The sequence below is a fragment of the Ascaphus truei genome, chromosome 3 (genome assembly GCF_040206685.1).
Source record: "Ascaphus truei isolate aAscTru1 chromosome 3, aAscTru1.hap1, whole genome shotgun sequence".
Lineage (NCBI taxonomy): Eukaryota > Metazoa > Chordata > Amphibia > Anura > Ascaphidae > Ascaphus > Ascaphus truei.
Window position 1 is genome coordinate 74,968,092 of NC_134485.1, and position 18,563 is coordinate 74,986,654.

General features: G+C 42.9%; 1 protein-coding gene across 1 annotated transcript in view; it reads right to left on the reverse strand.

The window, feature by feature from the left end:
* Positions 1 to 14,651, reverse strand: part of RPS6KA3 (ribosomal protein S6 kinase A3) — a 132,397-nt gene extending 117,746 nt beyond the window's left edge. Inside the window, exon 1 of the mRNA XM_075594322.1 lies at positions 14,255 to 14,651. Coding sequence (XP_075450437.1) covers positions 14,255 to 14,317 — 63 coding nt within the window. The 5' untranslated portion in view covers positions 14,318 to 14,651. The remainder of the gene's footprint in view (positions 1 to 14,254) is intronic.
* Between the last annotated feature and the right edge of the window lie 3,912 nt (positions 14,652 to 18,563).

Consider the following 18,563-nt stretch of genomic DNA (forward strand, 5'->3'; position numbering starts at 1 on the left):
CTCTAAGGCCCTTTGTACTGTTTTTAATTCCAGCAGATTTGATGGAAGATGCTTTTCCTGGTTTGTCCAGGTTCCTTGCACCAATGTTTCTCCCCTCTGGACACCCCAACCTGTGTTGCTCGCATCTGTTGTAATTCTTACCCAGTGCACTGGTTGTAGTGTTTGTCCTTTTTCCAGGTTTCGGGTATCTTCCCACCACTTTAATTCCTGTTGTGTGTGGGTGTAACAAGATTCTTTGTCTTGTCTCCTTGTGATTCCCGTTCCACTGTTGCCGAAAATTGTTTTGCAGTGGTCTCATATGTATTGCTGCCCATTTTCTGACGCTTAATGTTGAAGCGAATTTCCCTAGGAGCTTCATGCATTCTTCTGCTGAAGTCCTGGTAGCTTTCCTGAGCTTCTTTGTTGCATGGCTATGCCTTGCCTCTTTGCGTCTGGTAGTCTCACTTCTCCTTTTGCTGTATCAATTCTACCCCCAGAAATCTTAACAGCTGAGTGAGCATGAGATGGCTCTTGTTTCTGTTTATTAACCAACCGTGGTGTACCAGGAAGGTTATTACCATCTTCTGGTCTTGCTGGAGTTTCTCCAGACACCTTGATTTTACCAGGATGTCGTCCAAGTATGTGTATATTTCTACCCCTCTTCTCATTTCTGCCACTAGAGGGGCTAGAACCTTTGTAAACGTCCTTGGGGAAGTCGCCAGACCAAATGGCAGTGCTGTGTACTGATAATGATCTTCATTTACTGTAAATCTTAGGCCTCTTTGGTGTCCCTTTGCATCTTTTAATTCTATTGCCACCATCCAGTCTCCTGGTTGTACCTCTTGAATAATCAGGTTCAACGACACCATCTTGAATTTTCTTATTTTCAAGAATAAATTCACACTTCTTAGGTCTAGGATTGCTCTGTACTCACCTGTAGGTTTCTTTACTAGAAAATTCCTCTTCCTGAGGTACCTTCTTTATTACTTCTGCTTGTAATAATTTCTTTAAAGCCGAATTCATCTGCCTTCTTTTTTCCTTGGACTGTATCCATGTTATTAAGAACATATTTCTTCTTGGCATCTCTCTGAATTCTATACTGTACCCCTGACGAATGGTCTGTAATACCCAATTGTCCTGTATTGTTTGGGCCCATGTTGCAGAAAACTGCTTCAGTCGCCCTCCTACTGGCAACTGTCACGAAAAAAACGGTTCTGGCCGCCCCTCCATGTTGTTTGTCTTGGAGATGACCTGCCAGGTCTATATGCCTTGCTTCCTTATATTGGTTTCTATTAGCCTGTTGGAAACCGAATCTTCAGCTTTTCTTGAGGTAAAAAATGCTCTTACCTCCTGATGCTTTTGCTATTATTGCATCCAGTTTGTTACCGAAGAGGAACTCACCTTCAATGGTAATCCACACAAGTTGTTCTTTGATGCTGTGTCAGCCATCCACTGTCTGAGCCATAAAGCCCTTCTTGCTGATACCGCCAGCACCATAGATTTGGCTGCTCATTTTACTTCGGACAGTGCTTTAAGAATAGCACTTCTTCCCACATCTTTGTATATTGCTTCTTCATTTTGGCAATCCACACTCGCATAGCCTTGCTGCTGACATAGTTGCTATGGCAGGTTTGAGGATGTTCCTGCGGTAACGTATGCTTTCTTCCATATGTATCCATCTTCCTATCCATAGCGTCCTCCAATGACGCAAGTTCCTCTATTGGAATTGTGGTCTTTCCTACTATTCTGGAAATAGCAGTATCCACCTTTGGGCTGACATCCCAAAATTTTACCTCCTCTTGTGGGAATGGATACATCTTCCCAAACCGTTTAGGCGTAAATACTCTGGTGTCTGGTTGCGCCAACTCCACCTGAATGAGGTCCTTAATTACTTGATGGATAGGAAAGACTCTACCTTTTTAAAGCAGCAGCAGACTGCCTAGCTCTGTCGAATCGCAGGCCAGTACAGAAACTCTTGAAGCAGCCAGGACACTCTTTGTCTCGCCCAAAAAAGTTTATCTTTTTTTTTTGTGGGTTAACTCCTCAGTGTCTTCCAGTTCCAAAGCCTATATCATGGCTCTGATGAGTGCATCCACCCTTCTTACATTAAATTCAGATTCCTTCCTGAATATCTTGATCTGATGAATCCATTTCACTCTCTGACACATGAAAACAATCAATTTCAGACCCATATGATGAAAAAACTTTCCCCTTATCCAGACTGGTCTGGGATCTAGATCTTTCCTGCGCAGGGTTAACAGCTTGCTGGACTGCCGCATCAACACTCTGTTTGACAGCCTCCATCAATAAGGAAAATGCTCATTTATTCATTGGTATCACCTGAAGGTGCCTTAAGACAATCTTCACATAATTACTTCCCTATTAGGGCTGGTTTCTCACAAGCTGAACACCATTTCGTTTTCTTAGCAACCTTTCATTTATGTTGCAGGGATTCCCCCGTCCCTTTTGAAGATCCTGCTTCTGGGAGGGTAACCACCAAACTAATTTATAAAAACAAAATAAATACTAAACATACACCCTAATGTATATATACCATCTCTCTTTCCCATGTAGAACTAAAACTAAGGACTCACCTAGCCTTGGGAACTGAAGTTTTGGGTGTTTCCATTTTTGAATCCATATCCAGCACTTGGCTTCTCCCTGCTGAGCGTTCCATGCTGCAGTTTCTCACACACACATACACACAGTGTGGTCGTCGCTTCTCTGACGTCATCAAGTGCTCGTGCACGGCTCGCGTGTCTGTGCACACATCTGCCGGCCGGCCGTAACGCGCGCGCTCCCGAGCGGCCGCGTGCACTGTACCCTTTTACCGCAGTATTTCAGATACTCACGCGGTCAATATGAACCTCCTTCGGTTCGCAGCAGAGTTCCTGGGGTAGTTTACCGCCGCGTCCCAGACGCTAGCGCAGTCAATTGAGCCTTCCTCCGCTCGCAGCTATGGCTGCTCCCCCCTCCGCGTGTAGTGGGCTGCTGGGTACTTTACCGCAGCGTACCAGACGCTAATGCGGTGAGTCTGGGCCTCCACGGCTCCCAGCTGCAGCTGCTGTGCGCCTTCGATTGGTCCTGGGGCTTTGCACCTAAGCTTCCCCGCCCGCGGCTGCAGCTGCTCCCCCCCCCCAACCAGGGGCTCCCCCGACTCTAAGGGGTCTCCGTCTTGCCACCCGTAGGGCGCGTCGACCGGAGCTTCAGGGCAGAGAGGCTGAGACCCTGGATATCTGCACAAGGTGCAGTAGGTGAGTCCTATTAGAAAATAACAAATCCTACTCCTAGCTGTGAGGACAGGAAAAAGACTAAGGTGCAGGTAGAGGTAGGGGCCTTATATGGCCTACCTGCAAAAGTCTATTTCCTGTCCTACCTAGAGTGAGAAGGGATTAACCCAATGGTGCCCACTGCCAGGGTGATCAGGAAATACATTTCTGATGAGCGAGTTCAGCAGTATAAAATAACACGACAGGCATCTGTACATCTCAGATACCCGGTAATGCATGTGTCACGTACGGCACACCTATGAGAATGTCACCTGCATATAGGACAAGGGTTTATACACAGCTCTCTAGCTGGCCCACTTTTCACCTTGCAAAGGTCCCTCAAAATTAACATCTCCCCTCAATCCAACCACATGTGTAATGTTCATGACAGATGGTACAAGTGAGCATGTGACTTAGATATGCAACCAGGGTTAACGCACACAGCTACTCTAGCCAACTCGCATTTCTCCTGCGCAAGGTACTTTCAATGAGTCAATATTAACCTCTTACTCAATTGCAATCATGTCTATCCACTGCCACCACCCAAGAAATATGCAAAATATATCAATTAATATATCTGCCAGGGTCTCGGGTTCATGTTTATTATAGAAAAACTTTGCACTTAAAAGCAGCAGTCTAAGCTGCCTTTTAAAAAAAAAATTATTATTTGTTTTCCCCTTTAGTATGTGCATCAATACAATCCACACAATGATAAGCAATTAGCCAAGTTGCCGATCGATCCGTTCTCCTGTGATCAATCAGCGAAGATTTGGCTCGGGGGTTCACAAAATGGCTGTCAGTGCAGCAGAAGGACCAAAGATGCAAAGATCTGTGGGGGGAGATCATGTGACCAGGCAGTCACTAGATACAATAAGTGCACTGCTAGAACAGCGGTGCGCAAAGTGGGGGGCGCGACCCCCAGGGGGGGCGGGAGATTGTGCTGGGGGGGCGCGGGCAGTTGCAGAGGCCCCGCGCTCTTCCCCCAGGCATCTAAATTAAATGCCGGGGGATCGCGTGAGGCCCCTGCAACTGTTTACTTACCGGGATTCAGCCGCCTGTGTTGCGTCACACGCCCAGGCAGCGTCATCTGACGCGGCTGAAGGAAGGCAGGGGGGCGCGAGAGCCGGGGGCAGAGAGACAGGGGGGCGCAGCACAAAAAGTTTGCGCTCCCCTGTGCTAGAAAGAGGGCAGGGCTCAAAAAGGGGTATCAGAGCCTGTTTCAAAAGAGGAAGGGGATTTTGACTTTGTAAATGGTTATTACATTATAATACATTAAAAATGTCGTCATTCAGTTTAAAAAAAAAAAAAAAACATTTATAGTACAGACCTGATTTAAAAACAAAATAAATAAGTACAGGCATACCCCGCATTAACGTACGCAATGGGACCGGAGCATGTATGTAAAGCGAAAATGTACTTAAAGTGAAGCACTACCTTTTCCCACTTATCGATGCTTGTACTGTACTGCAATCGTCATATACGGGCATAACTGATGTAAATAAGGCATTTGTAACAGGCTTTATTGTCTCCCGCTTGCGCACAGCTTCGGTACAGGTAGGGAGCCGGTATTGCTGTTCAGGACGTGATGACAGGCGCATGCGCGAGCTGCTGTTTGCCTATTGGGCGATATGTACTTACTCGCGAGTGTACTTAAAGTGAGTGTACTTAAAGCGGGGTATGCCTGTATATATAATATTGCTTGGTCTGCAGCTTTAACACAAAAATCTGTTGTAGCATGATCAGCCCGAAAATGTAAATTACTCTACAGAGCTTGCAACAGTTCAGAGCCCCAAAGCGTCACTTATTAAAGAATGATACATACCTTCAGATTACTGAAAGATAAATTACAAGAACATACAATTACAGTAAATGCAGAACAATCTTAAAAGCTGCAGTTCAAGCTGCGAAAAAGAAAAAAAAGAAGAAAAAAAGATACTGTATATATATATATATATCCATTCAATATGTGATTCAATACAATCTGCACACTGACAAGTGATTAGCTAAGCTACAGATCGATCCGTTCTCCTGTAATAGACTGTAATAGATCGCTTGCTCCGGGTTATTTAATTCAGTTCAGCATTTTGTACAGCTGCACAGCATTTTGGGCAATGTAGTTCCTTGAATATGATAAAAATATTTTTTTTAAAAATGTAAAAAAAAAAATTAAAGGGGAGGATACATTTAATTGAAGCCAAGGCCCTCAGTATCAATGGGAGAGGAAAAAAAAAAAGTTTTAATTCTTCATCTTCCAGAACCCTATCAAAGCACTTCTTTCAAGAAAGACCCAGCCTCTCTTGGACCATTTTAAATCAAGCTAAAAATTCTTACCTACAGTATCTTTCGTATTAGGAAGTCTCAGCATGCATTGGTGAATCTTCCTTTCAGATTTTTTTTTTGTGACGCACATTAACGGTTCAAGAATCTGTGGCTTTTAATTCTCTACTTTTCATCCATAATTAAAACAAAGTTCAGATACAGACTGAACAACTCAATACATCATCATCCTGTTCCACCTTTACACAAAATTGCCTACATCAGCGATATAACTTAAATTTACTCCACATCCACCAACATTAGCCTTCTACATATAGTCACAGGAGAAGGGCACACCACACACCAGAAAACAATGTTCCCTACTACTGGAAATCAAACACTTGGCTTCTTCCAGATGCATAAGTTATAGCCTATCAGGTGGGCAGTGCATGTCGATATTCTTGAAATTGGTTCATCCACTGCTGGCTGCTCTGCATATGTAGGCAATTTATTTTTCTTTTTATATAGGAGGGGGAAAGTACACACCACACCCCATTTGGGGGGCTACTAGTTAGTGTAAGGGGTTAACAGCCTTAATGGAGAGGAGTGTGGGATCACACAGGTTACTCCCCTCCCCATCATGTGATTCATGAGGACTATGCAGAAAGGGATAGCCCCTCCTTTGTACGTCTTCTGAACAGTGATGGCACTATAAGGAGATAGTAGGGTATATAGCTCTGCGAGATGTTCCACAAACCGGTTCCTCAGAGTTCACACTGAAGCCTCACCGTCCTTTTACTACGGTTTTGTGTATAGTTGTGTATTAAGGATTTCCTGTCACCAATTGTTGTTTTCAGTTAAGGTACATGCTCTATATAGTTAGAGCCCACAGTAATGACCCAAGATTGTTCTCTACTCAGAAAAGGAGTAATCTTGTGCTCAGCAGAGATTTCAGAGTAGAAGCTCCGGATCACAATCAGATTGGCCCCACCAGAAGATGTTAAGTAAACTCACGATCCGACAAGTATAGATTAAGAATGCCGTGCATCGAAACAGGATTGCGATTCTTGAGAATAGTGTGCTCCCTCCCACCCAGAAGGGTCCACCTGAGATAGGGTATTAATAGGTGAAAAAAATAGGTGTAAAATCAGCGCTTATGCAAACAACAAAATATATTAATATAGAGACAACCTTAGATACAATGTCCAAATGGTAGTCCTGGAGCTGCCTAAAGAGATTGTTCTGGTATCTTTCACCCAGATTTGGATTGGTGGAAGAAGGCAACCTCCTCTGGCGCTGAGGCAAGGGTGTAGAGGGATGTGCTTGCAATTTCTTCTGTTAGACTGTGACCTCAGGAAAAGAGAAAAAAAGACAAAACATGCAGGAAGCCTGCAATGGTGTATTACCCAAGGGATAACAATGGTATAAATATGAGGAGCAATTTATTATAAAGTTAAAATGACCATGGAATGCAATGTTATACAAACATGATTAAAATAAAATGAATGAATAAGTGCCTTGCACTGGGTGATGGTATGAACGAGTGCCTAAGCACTACCCAAAACCTTGAACTTAGAACTTGGTCCAAGATTTCTTTGTTTGCTCCGCCTGGTTAAAATTGAAAACCTACTCACCAGACGTGAATAGGTAATAAGCACTGGTTTAGTGGTCTTTGCCGCCGGGATCGCCGTTCGCCTGGTGGTGTATTCGTCTGCTGCTGCCGGGGATCAGGTTCTGTGCTCCGTCATGAATCTCTTCCTGGAAACCACACGATCCGCTCGTGCACTGACGTCACCAATGTTTGTCCACTGCTATGGTGTCCCAACGGTGCCAGAAAACCTTCCAACGCGTTTCGAAAGCTCTAATGGTGTCTTTCTTCGTCAGGGATAAGTGCTGTGTACATCTATGCTTCTATATATACCCCAGTTCGTAATTTGAAACGATTTGTGATTGGCGCGATTTGCTGATAGAACAATGTGGTACCAATGCCTCCTAATTGAGGTAGTGGGAGGAATAATAATACAATAACATTTGAAATCAGAATACAATAAATATTAATTACATAAGAAATATGTTTTAACCAAGCATCTCTGAGATGAAATGGACAAGCACCTCTGTGAGGGTTATGGATACAAATTATCAAATCACTATAACTACTGGGGAGTACTATTAAACCAATCAATGAAATTAAAAATCAATTAAAAACCATTTAGATCATATATCTATATTATATATTTTTTATATTTCATTAGTACTCATGACACCTCAGTAATTGTATGTCCATTTCATCTCAGAGATGCTTGGTTAAAACATATTTCATATGTAATTAATATTTATTGTATTCTGATTTCAAATGTTATTGTATTATTATTCCTCCCACTACCTCAATTAGGAGGCATTGGTACCACATTGTTCTATCAGCAAATCGCGCCAATCACAAATCGTTTCAAATTACGAACTGGGGTATATATAGAAGCATAGATGTACACAGCACTTATCCCTGACGAAGAAAGACACCATTAGAGCTTTCGAAACGCGTTGGAAGGTTTTCTGGCACCGTTGGGACACCATAGCAGTGGACAAACATTGGTGACGTCAGTGCACGAGCGGATCGTGTGGTTTCCAGGAAGAGATTCATGACGGAGCACAGAACCTGATCCCCGGCAGCAGCAGACGAATACACCAACAGGCGAACTGCGATCCCGGCGGCAAAGACCACTAAACCAGTGCTTATTACCTATTCACGTCTGGTGAGTAGGTTTTCAATTTTAACCAGGCGGAGCAAACAAAGAAATCTTGGACCAAGTTCTAAGTTCAAGGTTTTGGGTAGTGCTTAGGCACTCGTTCATACCATCACCCAGTGCAAGGCACTTATTCATTTTATTGTAATCATTCATTTTATTTTAATCATGTTTGTATAACATTGCATTCCATGGTCATTTTAACTTTATAATAAATTGCTCCTCATATTTATACCATTGTTATCCCTTGGGTAATACACCATTGCAGGCTTCCTGCATGTTTTGTCTTTTTTTCTCTCTTTTCCTGAGGTCACAGTCTAACAGAAGAAATTGCAAGCACATCCCTCTACACCCTTGCCTCAGCGTGATATAGGGTATTGTTGAAGCTTTGCAGGAATATGCCAGTCTAAACAATACTAAGGGAAACAAAACTAAGTACCTCCCCAGCGTAGGAGTGAAAGCTACCAGGGGAAGAAGCAGAGTAACCATATTGTTTGACATCAGTTAAAAACAGCAACACAGATTTAAAAAAAATTTTTTTTTACGAAAAAACAGTATTCATTTCAGCTCCAGGGATCACCGAGTCCAGAGATACTTACCGCCGCAGCACTGGTATCTCTGTGGAGTTTAAATGTCCTTGTGACATGGGGCCAATAGGAAACCGCAACGGATGGCGCCTCTGCTTCATATTTGGCAGCGGGGCATTTGAATGCCACAAACATGTTAGGCACACAGTTCCCAGGCTGCATAGATACCAGTACTCCCTACAGAGGTAAGTATCTCAAGAAGCATGGGGTCGCCGTAGCTGAAATTAACAGTTCAGCTCCGGAAACCCCCCACTTCAATCCTGTAATAAAATAAATTAACCCTGTATTGCTGCTTTAATGTCTGTAGTGAAGTCTGTCTGTTCTGTGGCAAGCATTATGAACAGCTGTGTTCGTACTATAAAAGGTTGTGGCAACCATCATCATGCTTTCTGCATATCCAGGCCCAGTCTGAATGGACTCCTTACCCTGCAAAAGGTAGACTGAGCACAGGTATGTATGTATGTATGTATGTATGTATGTATGTATGTATGTATCTCAATGTAAACCCCTTTAGAGCTGGGCAAGGAGGGAGAGAGGGATAGATATACATATATAATAACCATTTTCTATAGCGCTTTTCTCCCAATGGGACTCCAAGTGCTTCACAACAAAAAAATAGTGAGCTGTACACAGCACAAGAATTTTTACAGTCACAGACCCTGCCCAGATGAGCTTATAATTGATGATTTTTAAAGATACCGTGGTCCCAAGGAGCCAACAGCAAGCATTGAACCAGGGTCCAATACACTTCAGTATATGCAACATGTCACTGTGTGTAAAAGATACAGTCACCGACATCGGGATGCTGTTACAGCCAACCCTCCCGCACTTTTTTTGACCTTCAAATTCTGGCTCTTAAAAATTCAGACTGGCTCCTAAGTTTTTTATATATTTTTGGTCAACACTAGAAGATAAAAAAGGCCTGGAAGCAAATGGTTTAGTGATGGAAACTCCAAAAAGTTTTTGGACTACAGAAAGTGAAAACATAGAAAACAAACTACAAGAACCTGAACACGGACTGCTGTTTTAAATTAGCCAGGTGGCAGTTTGTCATAATGCATGTGTCACAGTGGGGGTTTTTTTTTTGTTTGTTTTAATTCTCAAAAGTGTGGACTGCAGTGACAAGTCTCATCATGATCTGCTTCCACAAATATAAAAAAACTTCTGCAGTTTTGTTAGAGATCTTAAAAAGAAACCACCATGCACCTTAATGACCATCTAAACCTTCCACACTGAAATCAGATACCCCAGAGTATACATTTTAATTTTACTCAGTTCTGTAATTATCAAATTGAATATAGCAAATCACTGAACTGTTTTTTGATAAGAACTTAACAGAAATGGGTTACATCAGCTCAAAATATTTTTCCACCCAGATGTCACGTTTACTCGTTTTAAAATGTTGTCTAGCATAAATAACGGCAGGATAAGTCTCTTGACTATGCAGTGATTATCAAACAAGCATAAACAGGAAGACCTTGTCATTAGAGGAAGAAGTTTGGTCAATAAAACGAGCAATGCTAGAAACCAACACTGTCCTTAAAGCTGCAGTTCAAGCTGCCGTTTTAAAAAAAATATGTGCATCAATACAATCTGCACACTGGCAAGTGATTAGCTAAGCTGCAGATCGATCCGTTCTCCTGTGATCGCTTGCTCCGGGTTATTTAATTTAGTTCTTGCACAGCATTCTAGGCAATGTAGTGCTGAAATATGATTGACTGGGCAGTTACTAGATACAATTGGTGCACTGCCAGAGAGAGGGCGGGGCTCAAGAGCCAGAGCCTATCAGAGGCGAAGGGGGCTGTCACTTTAGAAATTCTTCCTACATTAGAAACATTCAAAATGTCTTTAAAAACATTTTTTTTTAATGCTACAAGTTCTCATAGTACAGAAATGATTTATTAAAAATAAAAAAACCATGTAGGATATTGCTTGAAATATTGATGTAACTATATATGTAATTTAATTCATTTCGGTTTTAGAATACAAGTTATTTTGTTTTTATCACAATGTGCCATTTTGTTTTATTAGCAGGCATTAGTTGCACTATAATTTCATCTAAGTACTGTTCTTATCACCACCTCAAATCTGTAAAAAGGCCACATGATCCAGTGCCCTCTGGCAATACAGCTCAAAATAAAATACATTTTACAACAGGAATGTAAATGCATTTGATTTAATTGCAGAGAAAATTTTACAAAGAAAAATTTAAAATTGACAGGTACAGATTTTTCACAAACCTTAAGAGCTTAGGAGTAGAAACAAAACAAGTGAGAGCTGTGAAGAAATACTTAATCATAGAACAGAGTGATCACCACATTATAGGAGACACTTTTTCCACCTGTCTGAAGTGTGGCACTATGACATTATTTAGGTTATCAAACACAATATAAAAAGAATGTTCTTTAAGATGTTGGAGCTTCGCTAAAACCATCAAGAGTGATTGCTGTACAATCCCAGGACATGATAATTATTTTCACTTGTAAAAATAATTCACACCTTTTTTAGTTGGTACCAATCACCTCTACTCAGACTTTTGTAGTTTCTCAGTTCAAGAAATAGTATAAACGTATTCTGCTCATCGATTTTTTCCACAACGAACTATTACTTGACACAAACGTCTCCCATTGGAATTTGTTTTATTATTATTTATTGTCATTAGTTACTATGCCTGGATTACTTTGTGTAAACCATAAGACAATCCTTAAACTAGACAAGGTTTTGTATAGCTTTATGATTGAACTTTTCCTTATTAGCAATATGTTGCTAAACAGGAATGAATGTTTAATGGTACAATAATTCCCACTACTCATTACAAAAAAAAACAAAACAAAACAAAAAAAATTGTTGCTTCAATCTAACTCATCCTAACATGTTGCGCTCCATTTATATCTAGCTTTAACTTTTACATTTTGGGGGATAGAACATGATTGTTACCACATCCAATGCACAACTTTTGTATAAATTCAAATGATAAATGGTACTGTTTTTATAAAAAATAACGTACCTTAATCTCAAACGTTTTTAAAAGCACCAAATAAAAATAATGGCTTAAAGAATACTGAACACAGAACTTATGTCTTAACTATTGCACATACATGTTAAATACTGGTAGCAAATTCAGAATAGCAGCTGAATCTTTGAGAGAACCAGATTTTACAAATTCCTAATGGCAGGATGTCAGCCAGTCACTATCATTTTAACACAAGATGCACTGAAATTATTCACACGTTAAGTCCTTGACATTTCCCAGAAAACACTTCATACACTATTGCACAAATGCTTGCATTATGCTGGCAATCACCATCAAAAGAAGAATGAAGATGCCTGATGTTCTCCATCCTTTCCCGCAGACTCATCACCACCCACAGATGATGTAGCAAGATCAGAGGGGCAGAGGAGAGACTGAGTAATACAGATGTGAACAACTGAAATTCCCTGGAACCGTATGTATGTATGTATGTATGTATGTATCACACACACACACACACACACACACACGGGATTGGTTTGATGTGGAAACCAGACCCTGCCCTGTGAAAAGGATAAACAATAGAGGTCAGTTACCCCTCTGCAGTAAGATATCTAGATCTGCTTCTTTCTCTGAGCAAATGAGAAAAATATGCAGACCTAGAGTTCTCCAGTCTCATAAATAATCTATGTCTCTCTGCCAAACTGCCTTGTTTTAGGAGGAGGTTAATGGTAAAATGTGTAGTATGGTTTCAGGCATGAAAAGCATGAAATAACAGCAGTTGAATTTGCTTTCTGGATTTAACCTACCTGCTTCTGATGTCCAATTAACCGTATAGGGTAATTTAATGTGTGAGAAGGGCATATATCACTTCTATTTAGATATGTCTACACTACAGTATAAAGGATTTCCAAAGAAAGCAAAAGTAAGAACAGGTATTTTACTTCAACATCACTGGCTATATAGTCTCAAACTCTTTCCTTTGACAGATCCACTGCTTTGAGTAGTGTTGCAGACACCTCTAACAGTACATACATTAATATAGAGCTATCTTCCCGCACTCACAAGACGGGCTCCAATGTGCTTTTATTTCAAACATGAACAGGTCTAGGGATGTCATTGCTCTTTTTTACACACACATTTTGTCAGAAGCTATACTTGGATGCACATGCATAAAAAGGGTCTTCATTTAAAAACAAAAAATAAGCCCCCCCCCCCCCCACCAAAGGAGTATGTATATGAGACATCTCCATGTACACACGCATTTCTAAATGTGTTTAACGCCACATGTGCTCCTGGAAAGCAGGGAGTCCTCACATAGATAGAGTTCTGTCCTCACCCTATGGTGGGAACAGTGTGAAATAATGGTTAACTACAAAAGCATACACACTTAAGGGATAGGGGGGAAACGTGCATGTTATCATTTTTTATTTTAAATACAATTATTCATGAGTGCAGGCACATGTCTTACCAGCTCTGTGACCTGACTGCTGAATAATTATTAGCTTACTTACTGGACTGGCTTTTCAGCTTTGAGTGGTTCAGACTGAAGCCCTTGGGCAAAAGATTGCAGGGAGGGGAGCAGCGTTTATACATGCCAATGTCTACTTGAGGTAGAACTTTGGACATCCCTCTAGATCTGACAATGCTTCCTTCAACCCATCAGCCAGTTTCTCAAGTCTACATAGTGTAGTGTTATGCCAAATAAGCCATACACTCAACTGCGACCTGTGTGTGCACAACTACCCCCACACATACCCAGCTGGTGTGATGGCACATATGGGAACTGCTTGTTTCATTTAGAAATGTCCCCTTCAAAGGAAATATGAAAACAGCCTTCGTCTTCCTGTCCTTAAAGCAGTAAAAAGGGTCCACTAATTTCACACTGTGCTGCAGGCTTATCTGCAGCACACTCCTTCCCTCCACTGCCTTTTCATTGTTTTCATACTATTCTCATTTCCTCCTCCAATCCTACCCACTGTCCCCTCACCTCTGTCTTTTCCTGCTTCCTCTTCTGCCCTCCATGTCACCTGCTCGCCTCCCCAGCACTGCCCTCTGCAAACTTACCCATTAAGAATATAAACACCATTTAATAGCCTTCATCTCGTCTGCATACTCTCCACTCCTTTACTATACCACACACACACACAACTCTGCAATCTTCCCTACTCTGCTCCCCTGTACATTTTCTCTCAGTACTCATTTTCTTCTCCTACACTACCCTTTCATCTCATATACACTTTATTCTCTTTAGCCCCCCTTCCTATACTGTCACTTTATTCCTTCCCATACCACTTCCCCTCACTCCTTCCTATACTCTTTCCATCACTCCTTCCCATACAAGTAGATATCCCGCGCGCCCTGTCACTACTCCCCTGCCCCGGCACGCGCTGTAACCACCAACCTCCATGCCCTCCCTTCCCACCCTCCTCCCGCTCCCCGCTCACTCACCTCGCTCTCCACTTTCTTCACTGGCAGCTTCTGCCACGGGTCAGCCAGCTGCGCTAGCGGCATCTTCCCCGACCGAGCGGCGCGCAGAGCCGGGGCTTCCCGCACTAGCCTCAGTGGAGCGAACAGCCTGTCTCTCCGCGGCTGCTCGCCCTCTCCACAGCCGCTGTGGGTTGGCCGGTGGGCGAGTGCGTGCCGCTCCCGTAGTCGCCCGCCGGTCGCTGTGTACTCCAGGGCGACTGGTACAAACCGCCTCTCTTCCTTCTTTCCTTGCCTTTCACGCACTCTTTACTTCCGCTCACAACATGGCGTCCGAGCGATACCTGCCGGTCAGAGCGAGGCGCCCCCCCCCTCGCGTCACCCTGACGTCAGTGGCAGTGGGTGGGACTCCCTGCCAGTTCTGTCTCTGCCACAGGTGACAGCTGGGGAGGAGGGTTAGGACCTGGAACCCCCGAGGTCGCGCGTGGCGCCAGGTCACATGACTCACGGGCGGCTTGTCCATTCCGCCATCTTGGTGCAGGAAGGAATTTTACACAAGGGTATTTATTTAAATCTCAATGCTTGATGAACAGTTGCTGAAAAGAGAATTACATTTATAACATTATTCTTTGATATTTTTGTTGCGGCTTTCTGTGCACTAATTTTGCAATATCGACACATTTGGACATGATCCGGGGGAGTGAGGGGGGGAGCCGGGGGATTGACGGAGAGAGCCGGGTTGCCGGGGGAGCGAGGGAGCAGCCGGGGTGCCGGGGGTGTGAGGGAGAGAGCCGGGTTGCCGAGGGGCCAGAGTGCCGGGGAGAGGCAAAGACCCGCCCCCCGGATACTCCATCCAATCCCCTGCGGGCGGCCTTCTAAAGACCCGCCCCCCCCGGATACTCCATCCAATCCCCTGTGGCCCGGCACGTTTCTGCAGAAGCCCAACCCCTGGCAGTAAGAAAAAATGCTTGCCGGGCTGCTCTGCATCCTCTTCCTCCCCGCCGCCGCGCACCGCCACCCCATCCCCGCGCACCGCCCCCCCCCCCATCCCCGCACAAAAAACGGGACTGTCCCGGGAAAAACGGGACGAATGGTCACCCTATCCAGACCCCACAACAGTGAGCAAATACAAACGCTCTTATGTCATTGTAGCATACAGGAGCTTACAATCAGATGAGCACTTCATATGACAGCATCATAACACCTGCATTTTGTTATATGCAAAGATCATTTTACCAATAAAACCCATGTACTAATTAATTTATTAGGGTATACTAAGCCAGGGGTACGCAAAGTTTTCTACCTGCGACCCCCTGCCTGCATTTCATTTTCATTGACTTCCAGCGATCGCGAAAAAGGCGTCGCATCGCTCCTACTACGGATTCAATTCACTTGTTTTGACTCGACGTTGCGTCGCCGGGACTATAAACGTGGCCTTAGCCCTAAGTACTTCTTTTGGGAGGTTATTCCACGAATCCAACACCATTTCCGTGAAGGAGTACTTCCTCACATTTTCACATTCCCTGCCACCCACCGGCTTCAGAACATGACGTCTTGCTCTATCACTTCTCTTTCTCTGAAAACTTTTGTACTTTGTTGAAACTCTATATGTATTTCAAAGTTTCAATCATACCCCATGTCACGGGAGACCAGGCTACCACTGTTAAAAGTAATTTGTCATATCTTCTTCCAAGATTATACATTTCAGCATTCAAGTTGGCAGATAAGGAAATTTTTATTTCTCAATAATACAGATATATGGTATTCAAATCAAGTTCTTACATGTGTTCTCAAACATGTTAACTTGTATCATTGCTTTTTCTTTTCTGATGGATTCCTGTTCTTCTGGTGTGTTCTCCTATCCTTTTTAGCTCAGGTATTATCCTTCTATCCTAACTGGTATTCTGCTATGTCTTTATGCAGAGAAATACTATGTACGTAACCATTCCCTATTCTGAATGTTAGTCTCCATATAAGTAGGGTGACCATACATCCTGGTTTTGCCGGGACAGCCCCATTTTTTTCTGGGCTGTCCCGGTTGCTGGTCAGTCCCGTAAATGTCCCGGGTTTTGTCCCTGGTCCCGTGCGCGAGTCGGCGGCCTGAGGAGGATGCAGTAGCCGTGAGTATTTTTTTTTCTTCAATAGTAGGGTGCCGGGGGACAGGGCTTTGGAGTAGAAGACGGGGATTGGTTGGAGGTCAGAAGATGCCGGCGGTGGGGCTTTGTACCGGGGGCGGCTTTAGTGACGGATGTAGTGAGGTGAGCTGCTTCTCAGTGTGTGTGTGTGTGTCTCTGTAGTTACTTGGATGTTACTGCTCGCATATTCACCAGAAGGAAGGCAAACAGCTGGCAACTGAAACTGCCGGCGGAGTGAAAAAAAGCCTCACTACTACTGGCTCGGTACTGTGGCACTTCACTCACCGGTAAGCCCCATGACGCTTGTCAACAACATACATTACATAACAGGATTTGCATATGATGTCATTATTCCATTTTTTTCTTGATTGATTGTTGTGATAATTGGCTGATGGATCCTCACTTCCTGGGGTGTGTGTGTCCCTCCCAGTGTGTGTGTCTGCCCCCCTCCCAGTGTGTGTGTGTGTGACTGTCCCCCTCCCAGTCTGTGTGTGTGTGTACAAAAAAACAAGAAACACAGCGCACAACGCTCATAGTGCATTAAATGATATCTTTAGTAACCAAAATAAGAAGGTAAGTATTGTGCGTACATAAAACAAAATTTAAACAAGCATTTCAGGGTTATTGTTACCCAAGCACCAACGGACGCCTGTGATGGTCTCGTGGCTCTCTCCTTCTCACTCCAACAACCTCGATGTAGGGCCTGGAAAATCTCCACTCCAAACGCTGGTGTTTTGGCCTCTCGCCTTAGGGAAAGGCTAGTGCAGCTTCAGCAGTCCAGAAAAAGACCTCCGCTTATATGCGTTGTGCCCGTCACTGCATAAATCTCGTGTATAACGGAGCAGGGGATTACACGCGGTTTTGCGTCCTGGTCGAGAGCTTCTTCCGGGTCTGTGACGTCACAAGATCGCGAGACTTCGTCGCAAGTCTGCAGGACACCGGATCAGTTCTCTGGGAGTGCTGGGATGTAGAGGGTTCGCAAATGTCATCAATCCTACGCGTTTCGAAACCACAGAGGGTCTCTTCATCAGGGAATAAAGACTTATGAGTCTATTGGCATTTTATACCCCTCCAGCGTCACTGATTAGTCCCTCAATTAGGGTTTGAACCAATCGCAACGCAACGGGGAGGAGTCAGAAAGCTTCATGGCAACAGAGAATGCATCCTAACAAAAAAACTAAAAACAACTTTATTTAAACATATAATAACAAACAATTTCAAAAAGAGGACTCTAAAATAAAGAGAAAAGAATTAGTACACACTAATATTTGTAGATGTGTTGGAATATATATAGTGATTCTAAGAACCACCAACAGAATTATATTCGAAAAAGAAGCACGAGCTAAAAAATCAATAGATACCTTGAAACCATAAATTAATAAAATGTTAAAAAGATTTTTCTTTAAAAGCTTAATATATAAAATATAAAATATACCAGCTCAGAATATAAATGTAATTTCTAAATACATGACCTAGCTATATCACCAGTGTGAGGTGGTCAGTAAAGGGACCATATATCTATATCCTCATTGAGACCTCCCGGATATAATGTGCCCAATTTATATATCCAGAAGGTCTCTTGAAAGGATAAATCCTTAACCCTATCCCCACCCCTTCTGCTCCTGGGCACGTGTTTGATACCCTTAAAGCGCAGGGATATGGGGTCTTTATTGTGATGTAAGGCATAGTGCTTAGAGAGGCTATGAGTTAACAGACCATGTTTTATATTTCGTATATGTTCTTGTATACGTGTTTTTAATTGGCGTTTAGTGCGCCCTACATAGAACAAGCCACACGGGCATTCAATTAAATATACAATATGATCCGAATTACAATTAATAAAATCAGATATTTCATAAATTTCCTCAGTTTTTGGACACACAAGAGTTTTGCTGTGTGACATCTCCCTCTCGTGGTATTTTTAACTTATCCTCAGTTATTTTAACCACTGACCAAAAAAAGGTTCTAGACAGGGGTTTGACATTTTCACGCTCATGCCTACCGAACTCATTTCAATTATACACTGACCTCCAAAAATTCATGCGAAACCTCACATTAAAGAGACATTTTATTAAACTAGATAAGGAAGGTAATGAAGTTCCAAATAAAACAGGAGTGTCTATTGTTCCACCCGAGGTTGTTATAGGTGAGAATTTAGAACTCACACAAGGTTTGAGGCACACGCACTTTAAGGGGAA